The sequence below is a fragment of the Glycine max genome, chromosome 15 (genome assembly GCF_000004515.6).
Source record: "Glycine max cultivar Williams 82 chromosome 15, Glycine_max_v4.0, whole genome shotgun sequence".
Lineage (NCBI taxonomy): Eukaryota > Viridiplantae > Streptophyta > Magnoliopsida > Fabales > Fabaceae > Glycine > Glycine max.
The window spans coordinates 513,554-540,445 of record NC_038251.2 but is presented as its reverse complement, the minus strand read 5'-3'; the positions used below and the strand labels follow the sequence as shown (position 1 = coordinate 540,445).

The 26,892-nt window shown below is 35.2% G+C and overlaps 2 protein-coding genes and 1 long non-coding RNA gene across 6 annotated transcripts; 1 reads left to right on the top strand and 2 right to left on the bottom strand.

The window, feature by feature from the left end:
* The first annotated feature begins 1,334 nt into the window (after positions 1 to 1,334).
* Positions 1,335 to 2,885, top strand: LOC102660607 (uncharacterized). 3 transcript variants are annotated; one of them, XM_014768039.3, is made up of 4 exons: positions 1,346 to 1,674; positions 1,751 to 1,850; positions 1,932 to 2,060; positions 2,197 to 2,337. In XM_014768039.3, the coding sequence occupies exons 1-4, from the start codon at positions 1,637 to 1,639 to the stop codon at positions 2,323 to 2,325; spliced, it is 396 nt and encodes a 131-aa protein (XP_014623525.1). In that variant the 5' UTR covers positions 1,346 to 1,636; the 3' UTR covers positions 2,326 to 2,337. The 3 variants fall into 3 exon arrangements, with proteins under 3 accessions (XP_014623526.1, XP_014623525.1, XP_006597112.1); XM_006597049.4 differs by having other exon boundaries at positions 1,557 to 1,674; positions 1,754 to 1,850; XM_014768040.3 differs by lacking the exon at positions 1,932 to 2,060 and having other exon boundaries at positions 1,335 to 1,674; positions 1,754 to 1,850; positions 2,197 to 2,885.
* Positions 2,301 to 10,728, bottom strand: LOC100798219 (topless-related protein 1). 2 transcript variants are annotated; one of them, XM_006597050.4, is made up of 26 exons: positions 10,412 to 10,728; positions 9,856 to 9,992; positions 9,530 to 9,709; positions 9,325 to 9,438; positions 9,097 to 9,255; positions 8,409 to 8,586; positions 8,183 to 8,306; positions 7,953 to 8,062; positions 7,669 to 7,846; positions 7,450 to 7,559; positions 7,269 to 7,338; positions 7,088 to 7,161; positions 6,895 to 6,990; positions 6,722 to 6,817; positions 6,444 to 6,571; positions 6,106 to 6,340; positions 5,866 to 6,027; positions 5,715 to 5,789; positions 5,340 to 5,486; positions 4,847 to 4,957; positions 4,569 to 4,748; positions 4,359 to 4,487; positions 4,182 to 4,277; positions 3,733 to 3,921; positions 3,484 to 3,650; positions 2,301 to 2,770 (listed from the first exon to the last, which is right to left on the bottom strand). In XM_006597050.4, exons 2-26 carry the CDS (start codon positions 9,933 to 9,935, stop codon positions 2,566 to 2,568), a joined length of 3,393 nt encoding a protein of 1,130 aa, XP_006597113.1. In that variant the 5' UTR covers positions 9,936 to 9,992; positions 10,412 to 10,728; the 3' UTR covers positions 2,301 to 2,565. The 2 variants fall into 2 exon arrangements, with proteins under 2 accessions (XP_006597113.1, XP_006597114.1); XM_006597051.4 differs by lacking the exon at positions 10,412 to 10,728 and adding an exon at positions 10,084 to 10,235.
* Positions 10,729 to 21,828: 11,100 nt separating this feature from the next.
* Positions 21,829 to 22,088, bottom strand: LOC121173594 (uncharacterized). Its single transcript, XR_005888731.1, has 2 exons — positions 22,026 to 22,088; positions 21,829 to 21,928 (listed from the first exon to the last, which is right to left on the bottom strand). It is a non-coding gene; the product is annotated as an uncharacterized lncRNA (long non-coding RNA).
* Positions 22,089 to 26,892: the final 4,804 nt, after the last annotated feature.

The window sequence follows — 26,892 nt, the reverse complement described above, 5'->3', positions numbered from 1 at the left end:
CTCATTATGAGCACCTTCTAAATTTATTCTTTGAATATTCAAAGTTCAAACACAAAATAATCGTTGACTTGAGTATTTTTTATGACAAAATCAGTTGATTTGATACAAATCCGGTATAGTATTGTTTTTAGTTTCCAAACGTTGCATCTATGCTACATTTTCTTTTTTAAAAGTAAGGATGGAAATTGTATTTTAGTCTATGAATTTATTATATTTTTTCTTATTTATTTTATAAGTATTTATAAAGAAATTTATCTAATTAGGACATAATAATTTATTAACAATTATTGAATTTGTCAGGAAAAAAGAATTATAAATGCCGACACAATAGAGGTTGACAAGTCCTCCCCAGTCCCCACACCCCCTTTCATAATGAGTACGTTCTATAGTTGTCCTTCGAGTATTCAAACCCAAAATAATCCTGGTCAAAACTAGTGAAATGATTAATTACAGAAAAATAATGGTTAACTTGAATTTTTTTTAAATAAATAAGTTGATTTGATACGTTGTTGTTTTTAGTTTTCAAACGTTGCACCTAAAACATCTTTTCTTTTATAGTCCTTCTAATTCTATGGACAGAAAAAAAAAAAAAATTCTTCCTTCTAATGTAGACCTATGCTTTTAGTCCTTTAATTTGATTAATATTTTTTTTATTCCTTCAAAAAAGAATTTATGTTTATCAGTCTTTAAATTTTCAAAAATTACTTTTAATCTTACTTATTTTTTATGTTAATGATGTTACAATTTATGTCAATTTGTCATTATAATTTTTTTAAAATTTAATTTCTTTAAAAATAATTTGTGACATTTTAGAACAATTCGCATATATAAAAAATTATAACAATTCTACATTTATTCAATTATTTTTCTTGTATAAAACCAATAGAATATGTAAAAAATGGCCATCCAATCATATGAGTAAGATATTTTGATGGTTCAAAATCATCGAATATTATTTTCAAAAACAAAATTAAAAATAAATTTTGATAATTAAAAATTATGAAATCATAAACACATTGAACAAAAAGGGATTAAAAACAATTTTTCAAAAATTTAAAAAACTAGTAAAAATAAATTATTTTTTAAGGACTAAAAAAATAATTATCTAAATTTGAAAGATTAAAAATATATTTAAATTTATAATTTATATAGAAAAATAGTTTTGTATAGCTGGCTTGGACAGGGTGAGTGGTCTCTGAGTTTAATTCTTATCTTAAATATTTAAATATGTAATTGATAAATATTTAAAAGGAGAGATTTGTTAGTTATAATAATTTTATCTAACTCAAAGGTAATTGATTTTCTTATTATGTGTGGTGTCTACCAAAAATGTTGTTGTCCTGCTGCTTGAGCGAATGTTTTTACCTTCTTCAGGGCCACCTGTTAAATTAAAACCGATCCTTACCCATTAATTTGCTTGGACCACTTGAAGTTATGATCAAGTTTATTGTTTACGTAATGATGACACACAATCAATCAGATGAAGTTGGTAGAATTTACGTTACGTGTACGAAGAGACATCACATCTTACTCAAATAAAAGAAACAAAAACAGCTGTTGTATGTAGTAATTAGTATTTGAGTGGGAACCAACCCCCAACTCTGTTTACTGCCATCAGATTGCAACAAGCAAAATAATGGTAGCTGCAGCATGTGAGTCAGAGACAGAGTCAGGGTACACTCTTTTTCTTTTCTATTGCTATTGCTTAGTTACTAGTGTTTCCTTTCCTTAATTTTCTCCTCCACTTTAGCAGAGGAACATGTTGCAGATGTGTGACTTGCAAACATCATTCTACTCATTTCCTCCTATCTCAATGTCCATCCTTGTTGAACTTAATCACTCACGCTCTGGTACTCTACTCTATTACTATATGATTTTATTTTCATAATCTGATTTTGATTCTAATCACTGCCACTGCATTCCATTCAAAGGACATACATAAATATAACACTTTTTCTTCACTCTCACCGGACTTGAGTCAGCGAATTTTTAACAATTTGGTTTACTCCTCCTATCTCACACCTGCTTCCCTCCAACCCTTTCGAGATTCTGCCCTCCAGGTTACAATTTTAAATTCTTTCTCTTGTGTTCCTTCCTCCCTCATCTACGTTATTTGATTCTGATTTTCCTTACAGGTCTTACTCTTATTATTATTATTATTATTATTATGTTGTTGTTGTTGTTGTTGTTTTATAGGATAGTTACTTGGGAGAATATGCAAATGCATATGGTGGTGGTGGTGCTGCTGCTGCAATTGTGGTTGATGCTTGGATGGATGTCATCTCATCACAGGGATCCTCTTTACTTAAACTTCTGCTTCAGTAGCATTAAACTTGAAAGAAATTTTCACATATTTTGACAATTACAAGGTTTAGTTTTTGGTTTGGGGTTTGGTCCATTGTTCTGGTATGTGACTGCACAAAGGCCAGACAACACAATGGATCAAGAGAATAGTTGGATCAACTAATTCAGAGGGTGCCCTGCATTATCATAAGTACATACCTAATTCTTGAAATGGCCAGCAAGCCAAGTATGTAAAAGAAACTTGTCTTTGGCTGACATGGATCATCTCTGAGCTTCATCTGAAGAAGCTCCAACTGAAGTAGCTGCCATATTGCTCGTTGACCCATTCTCAATGGGTGGAGGCACACCCCATTTGCCTTCAGACTCAAGGGGCTCAAAGACATGAACTCCGCCATCTGACAGTCCTACAGCAAACTGGTTTGGTTCTTGAGGATGTGCAGCAATAACAAGTGGTTGTACGTTAGAACTGTAGCATAAAAACCAACAAGGTACTCAGTATTCAACAATAAGTACTGCAGAAAAGACTGTTAGTTGCCAACATAAAACAAGCAAATTCTAAATTTAGAGTAATCCAGAATAAATTTCATAAAGAATCAATGAATTATTTGCAATATTAATTGGAATAGATTTGTTATAGACTCACTCCCTTTTTCCATTGTTTTTAGAAGAAACAACATAGCAAAACATACTGGACATAACTTTAAAATCATTTACATTATAGTATTATACTCTTTGTATAAGCACACAATGATTTTTTGCATACCCATAATGTCCAAGTGTAAAGAGAATTTTTTTTTTAGTGAGGAAGTTCGAAGAACTTGAATTTCCAAAGGATATCGATAACAATGAAATGTAAAATGTTCCCAATTTCGATGAGATTTTGATGCTAAAACAGATTAAGTGATTAACTAAATGAGACAAGAAAAATACATGTTGAAGGACAACTGCTTGGGATTTTCAATGACTTCAATCCCAAGCAAATTTTTACCAAATAATTTAATAATGTTTTGTAACTTGTCATAAATAATTTAATAATGTTTTGTAACTTGTCATAAATAATTTAATAATGTTTTGTAACTTGTCATAAATTAAAATTGAGAAAACTGAACCATTAGTAACTTGGAACAAGTACCATCCAAAGTGTGATAGAAGTCTGTCAGTTGTCAAACAAAGCATTACCTGACACTTGCAGAAAGATAAGCAGAAGGATTGATTCGACACTGTAATCTAAGGTTTGAAACACTAAATACACAGACTGTTGCATCTAAAAAGCTGGCATATATGAGCTGGCTATCACATGAGAAAGTTGCATGTGATATTGGTGCTGATGAATCCCGTGGGAACCACTACAATTCAAGTTTCATACATTAGACAAAAGATAAATTTAATTATTTACAGTTAACATAAAACAGAACTTAATGAACTAACCTGCTTTAAACATTCTAGCTTTGTTGCTTCATAAATGGCAAGCTGAGTTTCATGTACAACCAAGAAGCGGATCTGATCCTGATGAAACTGTACACGGGTATCTGCTTGTGCTGGTGGAGTCCTCCCAGCAGGAAGTTGCAAGAATCTAGACTTTTGCTTTTCCCATCCGTCAGTATTCCACACACAAATCTGCACAATAGACGGACGGGACCATAATTGATGAAAAGTGGTTATCTTAGAATGTGGGTTTGGACCTAACTCAACCCCAAAACCTAGCTCCTGGGGTGAGGGTTGCCCCCCACTTATATACTCTATCTTGGTCTTATCTCTAGTCAATGTGGGACTTGATTTTTTCCCAATAGGTTAAAAGATACTAAATTAAGTCTTCTAATGCAATTTAATCGTAGAAAAGGGATTCCAGAGAAAGATCTTCAGTGGACAATTATTACCTGAGCATCTGCCCCAGATGAAACTAGCACATTTAACACATGAGAAAAAGCAAGACCAGTTATTCTTTTAGTATGGCCTTTAAGTTTACTTTTTACCTGCAAAGAAAAATAAATGCATAAACACCTTATTACTCAAATAAAAACTCAGCAGGAAATGTTTATGGGAAGCAATGATACCTCATCTACGCGGACATTATATATTTGTATGGAAGAATCATCCATGCCTATAGCAATAATATTGTTATCTTGAGGATGAAAAGCAAGAAAATTTGCTGCAGGTGGCGGAGGCATGAATGTCGTCATTGTCTGTACTTGGCCGAGAAGATTGAAATTGATTAGTTGCAAACCAAATACAGTCTTGAATAATGACTAAGGATCATAGCTAACCTTAAAAGTCATCATATTGAACAGAGAAATCTTCCCTCCTGATGCTGACATTACATAAGAATCATTTTTCGACAGAGCAAAGCAGGGAACGGCATCCTCAGTATTGCTATCAGTAATGTCATTAGTCATCAGGATGCCACTAGAAGGTTGCCACAACTGGGGTTGCACGCTGGCAGAGGCCTACAGGAATAAATATCATCAAATAAAATATAATTCCCTTTCCCAACTATATGACTAGAGAAGAGTAGTCTGACGAGTAATTTTGCATATTCCCACACCTTTACAGTTGAATTACGGTCATTTCGCTGCCATTTCCAGAGCAGATGAATGGCATTTGAAGCTAATGCCAGGATAGCATTACCTGAATTAGTATATATCAACCTTGATATCTGTCATAACAAAGATGCGGATAATCAGAACAATTTTAGTTTTGGAGGGGTATCAGGTTACAAGAAGGAAATTTGATGTGTTCTTAACATAGTATTCATCAGTATAAAGAAATAAAGGACACATGATAAAACCCATGACCTGGTACACAAAGTATTCTGCATATAGACGAGCTCCTAGTCCACAAAGGTATATTATAAAGGAAATATATAGACATTACATATTCCCTGCTCCTTTGTTGTTCAATTGAAACCAATTCCATTGAAAAGGGAGAATTTCAATGAAATAAAAATGCCATGGAAATTGAAATGGCTATTTGATATAATTAATGACATGAACACCTAAAAAAAATAAAAGAATACAGTTAGTAAGTAAATAAAATACCTTGTTCACTCTGACATTCTCAGGTAGCTTCAAGGATCTGCATTGAGATGGTTCATTGATTTCAGTTAGCTTCCATATTTTTGACTTATCATTGGATTCTTCACTTATTCTAGGTTTAACATCACCCAAGTTCCGGGCATCCCCATTCTGATGATTTGAAATTGACAGATTGTATCAATAATAACAAAAAAAATAGGAACAATAATAAATACATTAAAACAATCACAGTGACACGCTTAAACCACTTTTCCATCGGGATAGGAGTTGCATAATAAGCAAAAAAAAAATCATAAAAAAAGGCAACAAGTGGCATTTGAGTCAATAACATCCAACTGATATTAGAGAAGATAAAGAGACCATCGCATTAATACCTACCACAGACAAGGCCCTCTCTCCAAGTGCAGCACTAGTTGCAGCGGCGGCGGCTGCTGAAATTGGATTTATTGTAGGCTGTCACAAATATAATATGTCAGACAAGATTTTATTAATATGAGGAAAGGAAGGTATAAAATCTATATAAGTCTACCTTTGTCATGACTTCCGATGTTCTTGATGTATCATATAAAGAATTTTCTAATGTGCGTAACAAACGAATACCATCTGCATTGGCTAAGATTTTAATTCCATTCTCTTTTGCAGAAACAGCTAAAAGAGCTCCATCCTTGTTAAAACGGATTCGTGGGCTTCCCTAGAATATAAGGTTACAATTAGCAACTACTATTTCCAGAGACTGGCTATCCAATTTGCAATAAAATATTGAACTTACAGGGAGACCCCCATCCGCATCAACAGTTGTCAAAAGCTGAATATTGTCCATATCCCAGAATTTAATGGAGAAATCATCACCTGCAGCCAAATATCGGTTTTTGGTTGTATCAAATTGTACAAAACCCAAAGATCGTTTCCGAAATCCTTGATAAGTCCTTTTCACAGCTCCTTCACTTTCATTCCACTCAACAATAGAGGATTCCGCATCCTTACTTGTCCCACATGAAAAGAGTCTATAAAATACATTCAGGCCAAAAAAAAATGTTTGGGCAAAAATAGATCAAAACAGATAGTATAATTCAATAATACAAGTAGCCACAGTTGAGTATATGGGACCTTGTACCATCAGCACTATAGGCCATGGTTGTACACCAACGTCCAGGAGCTTCATAATCAACACGAGATCCCAAATTATCATATAACCATGCTTTTATCTTTCCATCTAATGCCGTTGAAAAGATGAACTATAGCATAAAAAAGAATTTCAACAAGAAAACGAATAGGAAACATAGTCAAAGGATTTTCTATGGGGCACTCTACCAATAGGGCTAAAGGAATCATATGACAACAAACTCAGCCAACATTTTCCCATAGGTATCAAAGTCAACTTGTACCTGAATGTTTTCTTTATAATGCGGACAGACAGAATAAACTGGAGCTTCATGACCTTCGAAAGTATACTGTTTCGCACCCGTAGCAGCATCCCAAACCTTAAGTTGCATAACTTAGTTAGTGACATATGTTATCTTCACTTAAGAAATCCAAGCTCATGCTTTGGCAAACCTACCTTAATGGTCTTATCATCACCACAGGTTATGACACATAGTTGCTTATTTGGGTGAGAAAACGCTAGATCATTTACTCCACCAACATGAGCATCAATCTAGAAAAGTTCATAAGTAAACAATTACAAAAAAGTATATATAAAACCTAAAGTAGAGAGAACTCTTCATTATACAAGTGTTTGCATGTGTGTATACCTCCAGATGCTGTTGAACATCATCCCCACTATGGTAAGAGTATATCTGAACGATGTGCCTTGAGTAAGCAACTCCTGTTTTAACAGAAAAACTCATAAATAAATGATTTGTATAGCTGAGTTCTGAAAGTAAATATTACTTAGATTAATATATTAAACTTGAAGAATTTAAAAACTCTCACCAAATAAAGCCCCATCAGGACTCCAAATCACACGGTAGACAGAAACACCCGGATCTTTGACAAGAGCAGCCTGAATTGATTATAATTAGTTTTATTTTCAGTTACTGCAAACTTGCAAGTTTCACGGTTTGGTACAAATACTCATCACAAATATCAATGGATAAAGGTGAGAAAGGACAACCTGAAAGGGCATTGAACAAGCACTAAGATCCCAAACTTTAAAGTTCCTCATGAGCAACCGCTCCCTAGAGCCCACTTCCCACAAAGCAATGTCCCCCACATTCGTACCGACTGACACATTGCATCAAGAAAAAAAATTCAGTCAATTTCCCATATGAATAGTAAATAACTAAGAATCATGTCAACAACACTAACAAAAGGCCTTAAAAGAGTAGCAGACCAAGAAGCAGTGTCTGTTGAACCGGATGAAAGTCCATGCTCATAGGAGATGAGCCTTGGTTCAGAGTTCGCATGGCAGTCTTTGGCAAATCATCAGGGGCATTAAAAGCCTGACCATGACCATGACCATGACCATGACCAGGGAACGTTGCTGACAAAACATTGACAGGCAGATTTACCTGCACAAAATAAAGAAAGATTGATACCAGAAATGTGAGATAATAACTTGCATTGCTGTGAGTTCCAAGACCATGTATGATGTTTCCATAAATGACACCAGATTACCTCATCTGACATTCCCATTGGTCTTGTTCTCTTAGAAACATGATCTGAATCACCAGATGGATAGTCAACAGAAGGATAAGTTGGAGGGGTCCTAGGGTGCTTCAAAGCAGCTTAAAAAGGCAAGGAGCATCAGAGGTCAAAGATTATACAAACCAAACATAGCATATGAAACCTAAGTACTACTAGTCATGAAGAATTGGAGAATGATAGAAAGCAAATGAATGTAGTACCAGGAATTGATGGCACACCAAGACCTATAGCTCCTCCTGAAACTTCAGGATGTGCTACAGTGGTTGGGTTTGACATCCAACCAGCCAGGGGTGTTGGCACAGGGGCTGGAGAAGGTTGAAAAGGCTATACGCATGAACCACAGCAGAGTCCAGCACCATAATAAGAACCAAAAGATAACAACATATCATACAATTCCTATGAAACCAAATCAGTTTAGTAGCCCACCCCATGTGCACCAAGAGGAGGAAATCCTCCGGCCTTTGGTAATGATCCAAGTAGCAGATTATTAGCAGGTGATGGAGCCGGTGCACCATTTAGTTGTCCACATGAATGATCCACAAAAAGAGTTTTTATATCTGGATTTGGCCGTGGATTCTTACAAAGTTGGTGCTGCCAATTCAAGCTGAAATTTAATTTTGAAACACGAAAATGAAAAAGGAAAAAAAAAATCAGTTATCCCATAATATAAGATTGTCTAATCAGTTGTTTAAAGAGCATTTACAGTGCAAAAGCCTATGCAGTAGCCCCTCTACATGCAGAAGCTCCTCTACATACAAATTATCTAATGAAAAGAAGCATTGAGGCAGGAATTATGCAGCCAAGAATTGGTGGATACATAATCAAAACATTCTATGAACAAAATTACAATGGTGCCAGACATCCTATCACTGATGAAAAATTCAATAGGAGTTCAATGGTTGGAATCTTGGATAACAATAACATGAGGCATGTCTACAACAAATAAAACAGAAATGTAAATATGGAAGATGGCAGATGAGCTCCTTCAACTGTAAGTAAAGATACCAAAAGAAATCTCATGCCTATAGTGTGTACCAGTAAGTTATTACATGCAGTGCACAACACAGTATGGTTGTATAATTATTGACAATATCTTAGACTTTGAATGAATTACCTTTGATTGATTAGAGTCCGTAACCTTGAGCTTTTAAGGTTGGGAAATTGCAATTTGTCATGAAATAAGGGATTGGCCTCAATCAACTTTTTGAGCTCAACCAACATGATTGCCCTTGCAGACTTTGTATCACAATACTTAGACAATTGCTCGTTTTCCCTATAATGCCAGAAATCATTTTATGTTTCTTACAGAAGTTTTACACCAAGCTAAGAATTATATACGTACCTAAAATTCTCCAATGTCAAAAGCTGTGTGATTTCCTTAAACAGTTCATCATTAAATGTGGCAAAGACTTTCAAATCCTTCACTAATATTTCTACAGCCTTGGACCGATCATGCCTACCAAAATGTTAATTAAAGCTAAGTTCAATACTTCAAAAAGAATGCTGAGTGTCAACAGAATACATATGTGACCTTGTTGTGAGCTTACTTATCTAATGCCTCCAGGTACTTCTGCTTCATTACCTCAAAAAATATCTTCATAGAATACCTATTATCATCCACTTTGGTGAAACCAGAGAGGTACCTCTCAACCTCGTCCCAATTACCATTGTGCACTTCATCCTCAAAATATTTCATGTTAAAGAAAAACCCAGACTCCTGCTCAAGCCTATTATTTTTTTAAAAAAAATAGTCAAATAATGAGATAAAACCTAATCAACACTAGAGATAACCAATGATAATAATAATTATAATTAACGACGACGACAACAACAACAATAACAAAAAAAGAAACTGCAATGGAACAAGCCCCACTTGTGAACAGTTTCTTTGAACTTTTCCTCATCCAGAAACTGCAAGATCAAGAACACCAACTCCCTACTTAGAGATGACATCGTAACCGCCTCGTCTTCGATTAGACCAGCACCAAAATGAGCAACTATAGACTAGATCTGCGGGAAAAACAATTATTTTAAATAATGAGCGGTTAGAGAAATTGCACGTCGACCAGTTACGAAAAAATGCAGAAATGAAAATTCACACCGAGAGTGAATCATTTGACTAGCCCCAGGAAAGCATTTAGGGAAGAAAACCTTCCATGTCCGAAAAATCAAACAGAAACAAGGCTTTTAGGAGCAAAAACAGAAGGGCAAAAGAAATTGAATGTATCCCATAAGATCAAAGGGCAACAAACAAAGCAGCTTTAGTCCCATGAGGGAATCCAAGATGCAAGAGAAAAAAATCAAAAAGTGTTCATAAAAGGAAACAAACAAGGAAAAGTCGAAATTAAAATACAAATAAAAGTTACAGACTTTAAAGCAACAGATTCGGAAACTTGAAAGAGAGAGAAAGGATTTGGAGAAACTCTCACCTTCAAAGCTCACACACACACATGGGAAGAAAGGTCCCCCGAATATGGAACGCACCACCACCACCACCACCACCACCACCACCACCAACACACCACAAGAGAAGAGAGACCAAAACACAAAAGACCAAACCTTCTCTCTCTTCTCTTCCACTTTCTCTCTCCTGCAAGAAATGTCCTAATATACTTCTCACTCACTCTCTGTCTCTAATTACCTCTCTCTAGATATATATAGGACACATGAACTTGCTCAAATAGGTGTTTTTTACATAGGAGGCGACAGAGAAGGAGATGATAAGCAGAATAACTTATCGTTTAGTGGTTATCAGTGTGACAATAAGCTATAAGAGAAGCACTACAGCTTATATTTCAAGTGCAGTTTAGTGAGGGGCCCACTAAGCCGGCTTTGTTTTGTCTTAAACATCGGCTCGGAATCTCGAGCTGACAGCTGTCCATCGGCTCGGAGTAAAAATAGAAGACGGGTAGTGTCTTTCTACTTCCACACCTAGGGTCTTATCTCCGATCTCTACCGTTAATTCAGAATTTCACTGGACGGAGAGATTGTAGGGATGAGAAGAGAGGAAGAGTTGTTGGGAAAAGGAGAAGATAATTGCCCAGAAAGTCATTTTTACTGGGTTTAGATCTCCCGAGTAACGACAAAGTTTCTCGGACGGGTCCCCAAAGTGTTTGGCCTCAGTATTTGGGGAATATTACGGTGTCTGCCACGGAGGGATGGCACTTATTGTATCACGTGATACAGTGATACGGTTCATGACTGCGATAGGATACTATATGAGATGGAGTGAAGTATCGCGATATGGGAGTTAATAAAGTAAGTGAAGTGAATTAAATGTATGGTCAGAGCATGTGTAGGTTATTGTCCCTGTCAGATGTGTACGCTCACCTCTTCCCCTAAACCAGCCATAAAATGCGCTAATTCAATTAAAAATAAGGTTTAGTTAACAGTTTTGTTGTCATTAATAAGATATGGCATGAGTGAAATTAAGTATGGTTCTCTTGAGTATTCCAACTGTTGGCTGATGAGTTCTTGAAGAAATTGTGCATGGAAGGAATCGAAAGAATCGTTCCTTTAAAATAAAACGAGTTTCTTATATAAGTAAGAGGTGTTTAACATTAAAAAATTATTATCCAACATTAACTGCCTTTAATCCATTCATGTAAAAAAAAGAAAAAATAATCGCAAGAACAAGAAAAATGAATAAATATGAAAAAATACATCGGAGGAAAGCAATATTAAACAAATCTAAAAAAATCCCATGTCATCATCACCGATGGTGATGACTCAAGGACCAACAGTGGCTGTGCGAGCAAGCAGCAGTGGTGGCTCGAGGGGTAGCAACGGTCGCGCTAAGGAGTAGGGTTGTCGTGGTTACAAAGGAGTGACACTAGTGGCTCGAGGGACAGTTGTGATTACGCAAGAGAGCGACGTCAACAGGCGATAGCAAAGGGTGGTTGCGAAACGAAGAAGAAGAAAAAGGAGAAAGAAGAAGCCAAAGGAATAAAAAAAGACAATAGGAGAGAAAATGTAAAAGAAAGAAAAAGAAATGAGAAAATGAAGGTGGGTGATTTTTTTGTTTTTGAAAAAAAAATAAAGTTGGAACATGAGAAGGAAAAATAAGATTCTCTAGTTGGAAAAGTGGGAAAATCAACATGTGGAGAAGGGGTAAGTTCCGAGTAAAAGAGAGAAAAGACTAGAGAAGTGGGAAAGACAACATGAAAAGGGAATGATTTTAGAGATGTAGAAAAGTGAAGTGAAGAAATGAAGTAGTTGAAAAAAAATAATTAATTATTTTATTACAATAATAATTAATTAATAATAATAAAATTTAAATATGTGATTTTTTAAAATTTGTTGTCATTTTTTGTGATTTCTTTTATTAAAGTAAAATATGTATGAATTTCTTATTAATAACATTATAGGAACACAAAAAAATGTTGCAGAGACAAAAAAAAATTTATATAAGAAACCTGTAATGAGATTCTCTTATGGCGCAGGCTATACCATTGGACAAATAAATTTCTCTGTATTTGATGGACAAGTTTTATTATGGAGCATTAGGTTCATTTAGGCTTCACAGGTAATGCATCCACCGTATTTCATGTCTCCTTCAACCACTTCTTTCCCTCCTTCTTCTTAGGTGCCCTCGTAATGTATTCCAACTCTTGCATGGCGTGGAGGTGATCTCTCTAGTCTCCATCGACAAGAATTGCTTGTTCACGGCACCACCACGGAAGGTGATGGGCAGCAAGGACGTGGACACGCTGTGAGTTGCGACAGAGGACGGTGGCATGGTTCTTAGAAGTGATTGGCAATGTCAGACACATGCCCTCGCCGGATCTGAAGAACGACCCACGAACTTCCACATTAAGACTGTGAAATCTGAGCACACTTCAACAACTTCAATCAATCCAAAATCGGATTTGCGAATCAAAATTTGTAAATTACCAAATTTGTGTCTGTTAATTAAAGATTCGTTCCTTTATTTACTTTGATCCTTGTTTCATTTCTGTTACAAGATATTGAAGCGTCTCTTTTATTTTTTTTTATTATTGTAACACTTTTGGTATGTTCTGTACGATTCATGTATGCTAAATAGAATGAAACAAATGGCCGAAGGAAGCGTGAGAGGGAGAGAGTGCAGTGAGGTTGCAAGCGGCAAAGAAGGACGGAAGGAAGTGGTTTAGGAAAAATAATCCAATGTGGTGAACTTAGAATATAGTTTTAGAACCTAAATGAATCCAACAGTCAATAATTCACCAAATACAAAAAAATTCACGTTCGTATCATAGGTTGTGCCCTCTTAAATAAAATTTTAGATTTGAAACTCAAAGATAAAGAAGGTGATTAAAATAAAATATTCCCCTATCACTTTGTTTTGTTGTGAGGAATGAAAGTATGAAAAATGAAAAAGAATGAAAAGATTTAAAAAAAAAGAAGAATAAAAAGATGATAAAAAATAAAATTATTTGATTGAAGTGAAATAAAATGAAAAGAATAGAGTGAAAATAGAAAAGAGAAAAATAAATTACATAACAAATAATTGAATTAATTTTTTAAAATATTTTTTCGTTTAAAAATGTTTAAAATTATTTTTAAAATACCAAAACTGACATTTTAAATCGCTAAAAAAACAAAAAGAAATGTTTTTATCACAAACTGCCACTAAATATCATTTCCAGCTCCAGAGGTATTGTTCATTTTCGCTCAGAATGTGTCAAGGTACGGGTCCTGTCACTCTTTTTCCCTCCTTTCACACTTTTGTCATCACATACAAACAACCTAACTTTTTAGTTTCTTACATTTTTTTTATTTCTTTTTCATTTCATTTCTCACATTTTTAATACTACCAAATTCATTAAAAAAAATAATTAGTCCGATTTTTTTTATAAAATTTAATCATTAATAAAATTAATAAATATTTTTCTCTAATATCTTAATGATAAAAAAATTGGTTTTATTAATTTTAGGCATTGCAAATACAGTTAACATAACAAATATGTAAAGATATAACAATATAGCAATAAAAATGGCCTGTAATTTTAGGCAATTTTTACTTATAATTTTAGTAACTTGATTTTTAGACTATCATTGGGAAAGACACTATTTAATTACTATATTTGACCCAATAATTAATCTGACAATTATGTTTACGAAAATTCTAAATCGAAGAAAAAGATTGATACGATTATTTTTGTCATTTATGAATAGTAATTTAATGTATTGTTTTAGTATATGATAATTAAAGAAGAAAAAAACAAATGAATCTAGACACACTCGAATATGTTTAGCAAACTCATCTAAGAGTGTTTTGTGTTTTATATATTACTAATGTAATAACTTATGACTAGCACGAGTATTAAATTATTGTGTTGAAAGTATTATTAATCATGCTAATTCAAAATAATACATATTTGTGTATTGATTGTTATGATCTTTCCAACTAAAATACATATCTCTTAAATTATTTTGAATTGACGTGTATTGATTAATAATTTTATTAATCATGGTAATTAGGACTAATTTGTATTGTGATATCAATTTTATTAAGTATATTTTTTATGAAATATAATTATTAAATTTTTATAAATAATTAAATGTTAGTTACATAATTTTATTAACAACGATTAGGATTGACATGGTAATACAGTCTCACTATATTCACTAGTGAAGGAATGATTTATTTCATATAAAATAAATTATGTATCAATTACATGTAATTTTTTGATGAAATATATTTAATGATTATTTTAATTACTTCAAAATGAAAATTTTTCAGCAAATTTATTAATACAATAATTTAAAAAAAAATATAATATGATATATGTTACAATATTGAATTAAAAAAATTGACAGAAATTGAATTACAGACGAAGAAAAAAAGAGTCAGATCTCACAACAGTCTGTTGGTCTGTGTTATAGATGTGGCACTAGCCGCTAATGAAAATGCTTGGTTCAAAGGACCAGCCAAATTGAATATACTTAATTATGTGCATCGGCCTAATTAACTAAAAGGCAACGAACGACAGCGTTACGCACAAAGATCAATTTTAAATTTTATTAGCTAAGCATGTGAAGAGAAAAAAAATAAGGTTCCCAAAATGTACTACGCACGAAACAAAGTTAATTGTTTCATGGTACCACATTGCAATTCTTATGTGTTGGAAAACTTTATTCAGTGTCAATTAGCGTTAAAAGGAAATCTAACATTAACCAGCAATATATTCTACCTCTTATTTATTAAACTAGAAAAATGATTCATAATGTAAGAAATATTCTTGATTGGTTTTATAAAAAAATTCAAAAAAAACTTTTAATTTGGTTCTTATAAAAGGACCAGAGATAGTGCACATTTTCTTTATTTTAAAATTATACAAACAATTTAAATTTCTTTCAAAAAAAGTATTTTTGAATTTTTCAGAGTTTATTTTTTAAAAAAAGAATGCTTCTATGAAAAACTTAAAATGGTACTAAAATTGCTTAAAAAAATTGATACTAATAATTTTTTTTTCTGATCAATAGAATTTTTTTTTTCTTAACCTTCTGATTCAACAATGAAAATTTTAATTAATTCGAAGTTTGATCGATAAATAAAATCTGAATAAAAATAATTTTTTCAAATCTAGTAATAGAATAATTTCTTAATAACACATTAAAAAAAGAATTATTATTTTTATAATATTTTTTCATCATATCACATATTTTATTTCACTTTTTATTATAAAAATTTATGCAAGTTTATAATATCAATACAACTTAACGGAAAGAAACTCCGTCAAATCACACCAATTCTGCTGGCCGGAACTTGTATACGAAGGTGCATGCATAAAGGTTTGGAACTCTTTTCTTATCTTAATCTTAAAGACAGGACCCCTCTACCGAGCTTAACCCTGCCCGCATTTCTTTTTTTTGAAATGTCTCCACCTGCTGCCAACACTCTTTCTTTCAGTGGAATTTCTTTCCGTTAAACATGTAATATTATAAACTTGTATAAATTGATTGAGTTCAGTTAAACTCGATGAAGTTAAAATCTACCAAGATACTCGAGATACTTAATAATGCGTAAATAGAGATTATCTGTCTATAATCAATTCATCACCTTTCAGCGTGATATGACTAAAATTTGGAGCATGTGACTTACGTGGTGTCATCTCACATGTGTGAGAATTCAACTTTAACTTTTGTTTTTAAGAAAAAAAAACTCATCTTTAACTACTGCTGCTTACTTTCATAACATTAATGGGATAAAGATACACCAAGTTACTGCATTTAAAAGAGAAACTAGATGTGTTATTGATATTCGAATACCAATCAGAAGTTGTTCTCAATATCTTATTTTAAATGTGTTATCGATATTTGAATTCTAATCAGAAGTTGTTTTCAATATCTTATAACTTGTCAAATATAAAAATGTTGAATCGATGCTAAACCAATGTTCATGTTTTGACTTAGATTGATTTTTACGTAAAAAAACATATTATCTGATTATAAAAATAATGACAGCTTAATTTAAATTAATTAAAATAGTATTAAATTTGATCTAATTTAATTTTAAAGGTTTAGATTAAGTTAGGCTCATTTGATTTTTTTAAGGTAACAATATTAATAAGATACTATCATTATAAGTCATATCATGTTTTAAATTATATATCATTATTTAAAATAATTCTTAGTTTTTTTTTAAAACAAAATATATATTATTCGTAAATCCAATAATACATTATATAAATTACTGCTTCTTGTGTAATTTTAGACTTGTTACTTCTTATTAGTATATATTTTGTTTGTTCTATCTACTCTTTGTTAAAATGTATATGGTTCAATATAAAAGTCACATAATAATAAAGAACGAAAGATAAAAAAAAATTAAACAAATAAAGCAAACAAACTTACAAAAATGTTAGAATAATGAGCACAATTTAGATGATAAATTGGAAAATGCTGTCTAGTGCGAATTCGTACTGCACAAATTCTAAATATAGTTCATAATCCATGACTTCCATTAATCATCCAATCTCCTTTATTCTGAAATTTAAATATTAGCCAATTACATTATAACAGCTGTTTCGTAAAAAACAAATTGTATCATGATGTCTCGTACCATTTAGCACTACTCTAATAAATTTTGTAAAATTATAAAATAATATGTTAATTCCATTAATATTTACTTTTACAAATATGAATAGTACAATTTTTTTATTAGTTTTATGTAAACGCGCAGGAGTTCAATTTGAGTTGAAATAAATTGTTTGGGAGTTGCTAGGTGCACCCAGCATTATTGCTGGTGCACCCAGCAATTTATTGAAAGGTCAAGTTTGCCCTTCATTAAAAAATTTTAAAAGACTCCCTCTTTTCTCCCGGATTCACTTTCACCCAGTGCTTTTGTTTCTTTTCTTTCCTCTTCCGGGAGCATTCTCTTCACTTTCACCCAGTGCTTTTGTTTCTTTTCTTTCCTCTTCCGGGAGCATTCTCTTCCACCGCAAGCCACCGCGAGCCCAGCTGCTGCTTCTTTCGCCTGGACGCCATTGCCGTTCGAGGTAAGTTTCGTTAACCTTCCATTTGGTTTTATTATGCACTGTGTAGTTGTAGCATTAGGCTAGGTTAAAAAAACCTTAGGTTAGCAGAACCATAGGGTAGAAGACGAGTGCAGGAGGTGCCGGAAAAAATGGGGAAAGGGGGCTGACGGCGAGACTTCCGGAAGACCCGTTAGGGAAACTTTCCGGAAGAAGTGTTCTTCCGGAAGAAACCAAACGTTTTCCGGAAGAACCCTGCTTCCGGAAACTTTCCGGAAGAAGGTTTCTTCCGGAAACGTTTGGGATTTCCGGAAGAAGTGTTCTTCCGGAATTATTCCGGAAGAACACTTCTTCCGGAAAGTTTTTTTTTTTCTTTTTTTTTTTTAAATGAAAAATGATTTTTGCTTTTTTTAAATGAATTATTATATTTCTGTTGATTATTTTGTTTTATAGATTTTATGAAAAATGAGGTTTGGATTTTTTATGTCATGTTTTTTTTTATAATTTACATTGTGTATTTTTATTAAATATTAATTTGTAAATTTTTTTTTTATAAAAGTGGTTGTGTTTGTTTTTGTTTATTGTTGATTTTTTTAAATTAGTGTTTTTTCTTTAAAAATGAAGTTGTCTATTTTTATAATTAAAGTTGTGTGTTTTGGAAGTTTTATAAAAATACTATTTTTTTTAAATTAATTAGTTTTTTTTATTATAAATGAAGTATTTTATTTTCTAAAAAAATTGTGGATGTTTACTAAATAATTTTTTTTACATTAGTTGTTTAATTTTTTTTTAAAAATTAAGTTGTGGATGTTTAGTAATGAATTATTTTTATATTAGTTGTGTTTTTTTTTTTTATAAATGAAGTTGTTTAATTTTTTTTTTAAAAAATTAAGTTGTGCATGTTTATTAATAATTTTATTTTACATTAGTTGTTTTTTTTTATATAAATGAAGTTGTTTAATTTTTTTTTAAAAAAATTAAGTTGTGCATGTTTATTAATAATTTTATTTTACATTAGTTGTTTTTTTTATATAAATGAAGTTGTTTAATTTTTTTTTTTAAAATTAGGTCGTGTATGTGTGAAAATGATTTGATTTAAGTTAGTCTTATTTGTTTATAAATAAAGTTGATTTTTTATAAAGAAAATTGTGTATATTTTGACCGAAAAAAAAACGTGTTCGACATGATTTACAGATCATGGCCAGAACACGAGGTTTAGGTCGTGCCATAGGTAGATTTGTAGGCAGAGATAGAGCTGCTGACGAGGATGCTGGCGATGTTCCCGAGAGGCGTAGGCCTACTGCCTCAGCCCGTAGGCTACGCGTTCATCAGATGACTACGGAGGGACGTGATATGGCTGAGGACGTCGCTGACATCACTGATGATGTCCCTGAGCAGCCTACGGAGGCACCTGAGATGCGTGCGGACGCACAGGGTGCTGATAGTGGTGAGGGGTCAGATGGTGATGATGCTGCAGAGGGATTCCCTGGTGGTCCACGTGACCCGTCAGTGCTCACATCATTTGCCGAGCATGTTGCACATGCCGTGTGGAGTGGACAGGTATTTTAATTTGTTAATTATTTGTCATTGTTTATTTATTTGTTTATGATTAATTTTTTTTTAATAATTGTATAATTTGTACTTCAAATCAGGAACGTCCTGATTTGAAGTTAGTGTCACATGGGAGGAAGCTGACACTGATTGGGAGGCCAGTGCCTGAGATTGAAGGCCTGGTGGCTGCCACAGGATTAAGTCCACTGATAGATTGTTCAGTTATTACTGGCGATCCTGGACTTATATCCGCATTTGTGGAGAGGTGGCACAGTGAGACTAGCACCTTCCACCTTCCAGTAGGAGAGCTGACGATCACATTGGATGATGTGTCGTCCATTCTACATTTGCCGATCACTGGCGCCTTGCACAGTTTCCACGCTCTTTCTACGGAGGAGGCCAGATTCTTGCTCACGGAGTTGCTGGAAGTGTCTGCGGAGGAGGCCAGAGCCGAGACAGCGCTCACACGTGGAGCATATGTACGATTAGGATGGGTTCGTGACATTTATGAGACCAGATGTCAGGCCCGGCGGTGGATTGTCGCAGCTCGCGCTTATTTGCTGCACCTTGTCGGTTGCACTCTTTTTGCTAATAAGAGTGCAACATACGTGCATGTGGTCCACCTTGACGCTTTCCGGGACCTCGCTCATAGTGGTGGTTACGCTTGGGGGGTTGCCGCGCTGGTTCATATGTACGACCAGTTAGATGAGGCTTGTAGGACCACCACCCGACAGCTTCCGGGGTACTTGACGCTATTTCAGGTAAATTTTGTGTTTATTAATATGTTAGGTTCGATTATGATTTAAACATGTTTTTATGTTATGTTAACCTCAATTATTGTGTAGTGCTGGATCTATGAGCACTTCCCTAGTGTGCATCAGTGCGTGACTGACGACACATACCAGGAGACGTCCCCACGTGCTTCCCGGTGGTTGACGTCGAAGGCGCACATGAAGGGCATCACAGGAGCACCCTACAGGGCACGTTGTGATGGTTTGACCGTCACAGATGTGTCCTGGTTGCCGTACACGGAGCATCGGGGTGTTAGGGCGTTTCAGGAGATTTCATCGTTCCAGGGTCAGCTCAGATGGGGTCCTATGATCGTCGCAGTTCGACCGGAGAGGGTGGTACGCCAGTTCGGTTACATCCAGAGCATCCCTCCGCCGCCTGTTAGTGCACGATTGTCACAGGAGCAGATAGATGACAGGTGGATGGAGTTTGCGGATCACTTACTACCTGCGGGTCAGCCTTGTTTAGTGCCTGGGCAGGTATCTGCGGATTACATTGAGTGGTTTTTCCGCATATCTCACCCTTTCATGACACCGACCCAGGCAGCTGACCAGCAGAGGGATGCACCAGCTGCAGACCCTGAGGACTACATACAGCCGCCCAGCCCCCAGGTTCCAGTGGCATTTGACCCCCCTCCATATGTGGTAAGATTATTTGCGCGTTTAATGTTTTATGAGTTGTTGTTTATTTTGAATTTCATAATAAATGTTTTTACTGACTTTGACAGGATGATTACGAGGGATATGAGGCGATTGCACAGAGGTTGGAGCGTGTGCTCAACCTTAGGATAGTCACTGCAGGCACAGAGTTATATGACATTATGCAGGACTGCCTGACGATCGCGAGAGGGGGACCCAGTGCTGATGGGACGGTCAGGGCTCGTCAGAGACGCCGCACGGACCATTGATCATTGTATTTATATTGTTGTGTTGTAGTTGACATGAATATTTGTAATTATTACAGTTTTTGTTTAATATAGTTGGCGTGTTTTGCACAGTTTATTATTTTATAATATAGTTTGTTATTCCGATTGTTTGTGGTCCTTAAGCGAAGTTTACGGTTGTTTTAAATTTATTTTTAAAAAAAGGGAACCTAGAATCATGAGTTTTGTTTGTAAGAATTACATAAAAAATAAAAGTTTTTAAAATAATTAATAAATCAGGAAATAGTCCCGTTCCCCAGTTCTCATGTTTGGACGTCAAAGAATAAAAAAAAAATAGTCCCGTTCCCCAGTTCCGTCAACTAACACGTCAAAACAAAGCCTCAAAATCGAAAAAAATAGGAAATGAACCCTTTTTCCATGTTCAAGTACCCATGTTTGGGATTTTTTTGCGTGGGTGTGCCTGTGCCCTGAGACAATGGAGGGCGGCCATTTCTCATGTTTGGACGTCAAACAATCCAAAAAAAATAGTCCCGTTCCCCAGTTCCGTCAACTAACACGTCAAAACAAAGCCTCAAAATCGAAAAAAATAGGAAATGAACCCTTTTTCCATGTTCAAGTACCCATGTTTGGGATTTTTTTGCGTGGGTGTGCCTGTGCCCTGAGACAATGGAGGGCGGCCATTTCTCATGTTTGGACGTCAAACAATCCAAAAAAAATAGTCCCGTTCCCCAGTTCCGTCAACTAACACGTCAAAACAAAGCCTCAAAATCGAAAAAAATAGGAAATGAACCCTTTTTCCATGTTCAAGTACCCATGTTTGGGATTTTTTTGCGTGGGTGTGCCTGTGCTCTGAGACAATGGAGGGCGGCCATTTCTCATGTTTGGACGTCAAACAATCCAAAAAAAATAGTCCCGTTCCCCAGTTCCGTCAACTAACACGTCAAAACAAAGCCTCAAAACAAAGCCGTCAACTAACACGTTTTGTTGGACCAACAATTTCCTTGCTTAACCAAACGAGTAGTTGATAATATTAATTGGTTAGTGACGGGTTACAACGAATTATATCGCATAATGAATACAAATAAATAAACAATGAATGTTTAGTCTTCATTTAGGTCTACATAGTGTGTTTTGAATGACATCAAGCTTGTGTATTCCTGCATTCTACTAATATATGGAATTGCCCATTGCTTTGCCTGAGAATAACAATTGGTTGACCACAACAGCGCTGGGGGCGGCAACGGACAATGGTCTTTCAAATAAACCTGTTGTACATGAACAAACATTATATCATGTGCTGACCGTGCCAAACGAACAAGCGAAGTCATTGCATAATTGTTACACTAACTATATTCAATGTACCTGAACAAAATGATTTCCAAACACGTGACCGACACATATGATGCGGTGGCCAGAAGAGTCAGGTGGTGGTTGACTTCTAAGAGGGAAAAATGTCATGCTTTGTTGTTGTGACAACGATACAAGGATTACGTTATACCGTGAAGCAATCACATATCCCATGTCTGTTATATCCATCCACTTGTCCACACTAACCTGAATGAACCAAACATACACATGTAAGTAATTTAAACATTGTTATTAAAAAAAATTAACCTAAAAACATACCTTTGAAAATCCATCAACAAGTAGGGACAACTTTAATTGTTCAAATCTCTCTGTGCCCACCGAAGAGGTTCATGTACTCATGCGACCACCTGCCAAGTTCTTTAAGCAATTCATTACGCACTAACGGCCACGAATCTTCCCCCATACCTAATAAAGCGCCAATGGACCGATATCCACAGTTACCGTCCGCTTTCACATCCACAACGTCACGAATGAAACCTTGAAAGAATGACGCAAATTGATCCAACATCGGGATGATCCTTGTTGGCTGACGCGGTTGAGAACATGATGCACTTCGTTTCACTGGAGAGTTGCTGCTTTGAACAGAATGAAAAGCATCAACATACTCCCAGTAAGACGGATCACGCTTTGTGGATGTTTGACTTCTTTTCATCGGTTTCTTCGGTGCACCTTTAGTGTTCACCTTTGATGGAGGAGGGCACATAGAGTTATGATCAGGGTATGCGATTTCTCGAAGTTTACTCTTCAGATTTACTTTGCCAGCCACATCAAGTTCATCAAACCTTTTAGATATGACCTCTATTTCTTCCTTGATGGTGACTTCCGTCTCACATAACCCTTGGTCTGAAAAGCAAAGTCTCCTCCAAAAAAGATGGACTGACTCCAATGGGATGCTGCTAGCAGTATACCTAGAAAGCTCACATGCACAAGGAAGCCCGTGCGTGCTTCTCATCACACAACCACAAGAAGAGAGATTGTTGCCGAGATAACGTAGACGGTCAATCTCAGAAGCAATCTGATTTAAAGCATCCCTCGAAACCATCCCAAGAAGCCTCTTGTATAAGGTTTTTTTATATACATGGCCAACCACATGCGTACTGGTTTCAAAGGATGCTTTAATTTCGACGTGTTGCAGCGTGATCATGTTGTTCATGGCATCCCAAACACTACATAGGTCTCCAACGCTATTTTGTAGTACTCTTTTGAGAGCCCAATGAGCTGATTCAACCCTACATTTAAAATACACAACAAACATGAAAATATACAACAATTAAATACCATTTAATATTAATCGTTACTAACAAATAAAATCAGTTGTTAATACCTGTTTGTTGTTGTGTTGCCTAGGTGCATGACCTTATTCGTCCATGCTGTAATAAATTTTTCCTTGTGGGGGATAATCCATGTGTCGTTAACATAGTCAACGAACATCGGCCAAGGCGAACAAGCAACTTGAAACTTCTGATATGACTCATGGAACTCGTATTCGGACGGACAATCAACCAAAGTACCCCAGTTATCCATTACATAGTCCCACGCATTTTTTTCCCCGATTAAAGATTTGCACTTCGCCTTCACATTCTTATCGATATGAAACCTGCACAACAAATTAGTAGACTCGGGAAACACAGTTTTCACTGCATTCATCAGTGCTAGGTCTCTGTCAGTGACAATAACAAGAGGGAGGCGATCGTGTCTTAAAAATAGGCCTCGAAATCGTTCCAAAGCCCATACAATATTATTAACACGCTCAGCCTCCAGATATGCAAACCCAGCAGAGAATGTCATCGCCGTTGGTGTCACTCCAACAAAGTCAAGTAGTGGGAGTCTGTACCTGTTTGTTTTGTAGGTACTGTCTATAAAAAACACCAGATGACATGCATTGCATAACTTTACTGCATCTGGGTGACACCAAAACAGATCACGCACCACAACTTCATCCTTCAATCTATGCCAATGAATGTATTGATCACGTTCGAGAAGCTTCATCAGATGCTGCATTTGGTATCAGCTCCTCTTATTGAAGAACGATATGCACTTCTTGCATTGTAAATTTGCTTTATCGTGGTGTAACTGTCGGCATTGTGTTCCTTCAACGTTAGCAAGATGTTTTTCGGTTTCACCATCGACTTTGTCATATCAGCAATAATTTTCTTTTCTTCCTTAGTCAATCGCCCGGCGTATGGATGTCCAACTAAGGACTTCGCCAATTCATGATTATGAATCCCACAGATCAACTTCACCATCCAACCTTCCCCTCCACGCACTGGTTTCCCACGAAGCCTGAAGGGACAACCACATTTCCTACTCCCGGTGTCTTTTCTAACGAATTCTTTATTTCTACACTTGTACGTACCACTCCTTTCACACCCAATTAACACAAATGAACTTCTTCCTCTGCTACCGGTCTCTGTGTCAGATCTCATAATCACTGCAACAAATCCATTTTCATGGGCAACTGTTCGAGCCCATTGCAAAACATCATCTCGAGTAGCGAATACCTACAACGCAACCCTAACACATTAATTTTCGTACAAACCATCAATTCAACCAATGACTCAAATTATCTATGATTACCTGAGATGTATTAAAAGCATTTGAACAATCGACATGTGGTTCATTCACTCCACATTCTTCTTGATTATCATAATCATAATCCATATGAACTTCTTGTGACATCGCAAAGTCATACCTCCATTGATCTTCGTCCATCTTAAGGACATATGCATCATACACAAGTACATTCAAATTATCATATAACCACATCCAAAAATTTACTACACCTTAAATAACAAACATATTAATAGGACATATGCATCATACACGACTATATTAAAATTATCACTATATTCTAAATTTATAACTACATTATTTACTTAAACTAAACTTATCACTATAATAAACAACTAATAAAACATTTTTGTACCATTATACATTTAAGTTACCTAAATCATTTAATATTATACCATTATACCTAATTAAATCAATAATCCACAACATATATAAACCAGAAATAAAAAAAATTATAAAACAGAAATATATATACCATTATAAAACAAAAAAAATTATAATCCACAATATATATCATTATACCTAATTAAACCAATAATTCATTATTAACTAACAGAAATATATATAAAAAAAATTAAAAAAATTATAAAACAGAAATTAAAAAATTAGTAATAATTTAACATTCCGGAAGAAGTCTTCCGGAAGTTACGAGGCCAATTCCGGAAGCACTTCTTCCGGAATGGCCTTCTTAACTTCCGGAAGACCTTCATCCGGAAGTGTCATTCCGGACCTTCCTCCTTCTGTGCCTAAGATTTCTTCCGGATACATTTTTTACTGTTTTTCTTCTCTAAAAGCTAACCGAAAACGAAATAAACGCGTACCTCCGACAAAATAGGAACAACAGCCACTAATAAAACTTCAAATACGGAACACGGGACCACCAAATCTTCAAATACTTCACTCACGGACCACCAACAGACTGCGAAGGGACCACCACCGAAACAACAGCAAACGAAGAAGAAACAAAGCAACGGAAGAAACAAAGCAGAAGAAGAAAGAAAGCGCAAGCGAAGAAAAGAAGAAAGCGCAGTAAAAAAGCCTGAAGACGTTAATTTAAAGAAATTACACAAGGGCAAAATCGTCATTACATACGCATTTAAAAAAAAAACTAACTTCCGGAAGAAGCTTCTTCCGGAATTCCGGAAGTTTTCAAACTGAATTCTTCCGGAAGAAGCTTCTTCCGGAAACATTCCGGATGACGTTCTTCCGGAAATTGTCCGTGAGTTTTTCCGGAAGACACAAATTATTCTTCCGGAAGAAGGTTCTTCCGGAAACTTTCCGGAAAATTATTTCCGATACTTTCCGGAAAACTTCTTCCGGAAGAATAATTGCTGAAGGGCAGTTTCACCACTTCACTGTTTGCTGGGTGCCCCAGCAATAATGCTGGGTGCACGTAGCAACTCCCAAATTGTTTTGATGAATCTGATGTTCAGGGTCCGGTTGTTTCACCACCCAAGCCCAATTTAAAGGGTTCACAAGAGATAATGACTAACCTTTGTTATTATTTTTACACGAAATAATACGTGTCTAATGAATAATATTATTTGACGGGCCAAGCTTTCATTCTATATTCTCCACAAGTCTAGCAGAAAAAAAAGGTTATAATGTTTTCGGCTTTCTTACGTGGGTTGCAACCCGGAGAACCAAAGTGAATGTTGGTATAGCAGCAAAGATGGGTTTGAACAATTTAGCATTGTTTTAAAGCTAAAGGGAAAAAACAAAATGAAATTGGACTCTATCTCTTGGGCAAACATCAGTGTTGGCAAAGTCGGTATATATTTCATACCAATATCATTTTTAAAAAAACTGAAGGAAAAAGCAGTAAGACAGGATATTGGCTTATTGCGGCTGTATGACACAAGTCTAAACAATGTGGAGAAGCAAATATAAACTAACAACTTCACATTGGATCAAATTTGTGCTGATGTTAAGCACCTTGTTTGCATTCTAATTTGAATGTGATACCGACATACCGTTAATAGCAAATGTTACAGGTGAGCGTGATTCTTATGCAATGTGGTGTGGTAGTGTTTGTCTCTCGTGCCCTCCATTTTTTATGTGTGTGGCGTGTGCAGGATCCTCCTTTTATTATTATTTCCCTGGTCAAATATAAACTCTATTCACAAAGCACATATTTTATAACAAGCCAATATGTGCTTTGGCCGGGAGCTTTGTTCACAGTACAACCATCGAATACCGACTAAAATTAAGCTCAAATGTTTCAAGTAACAAGTAAGATGAAAAGATTATTCGAGTCTTAGCAGCACACTAAAATAAATTGGTCAATGGA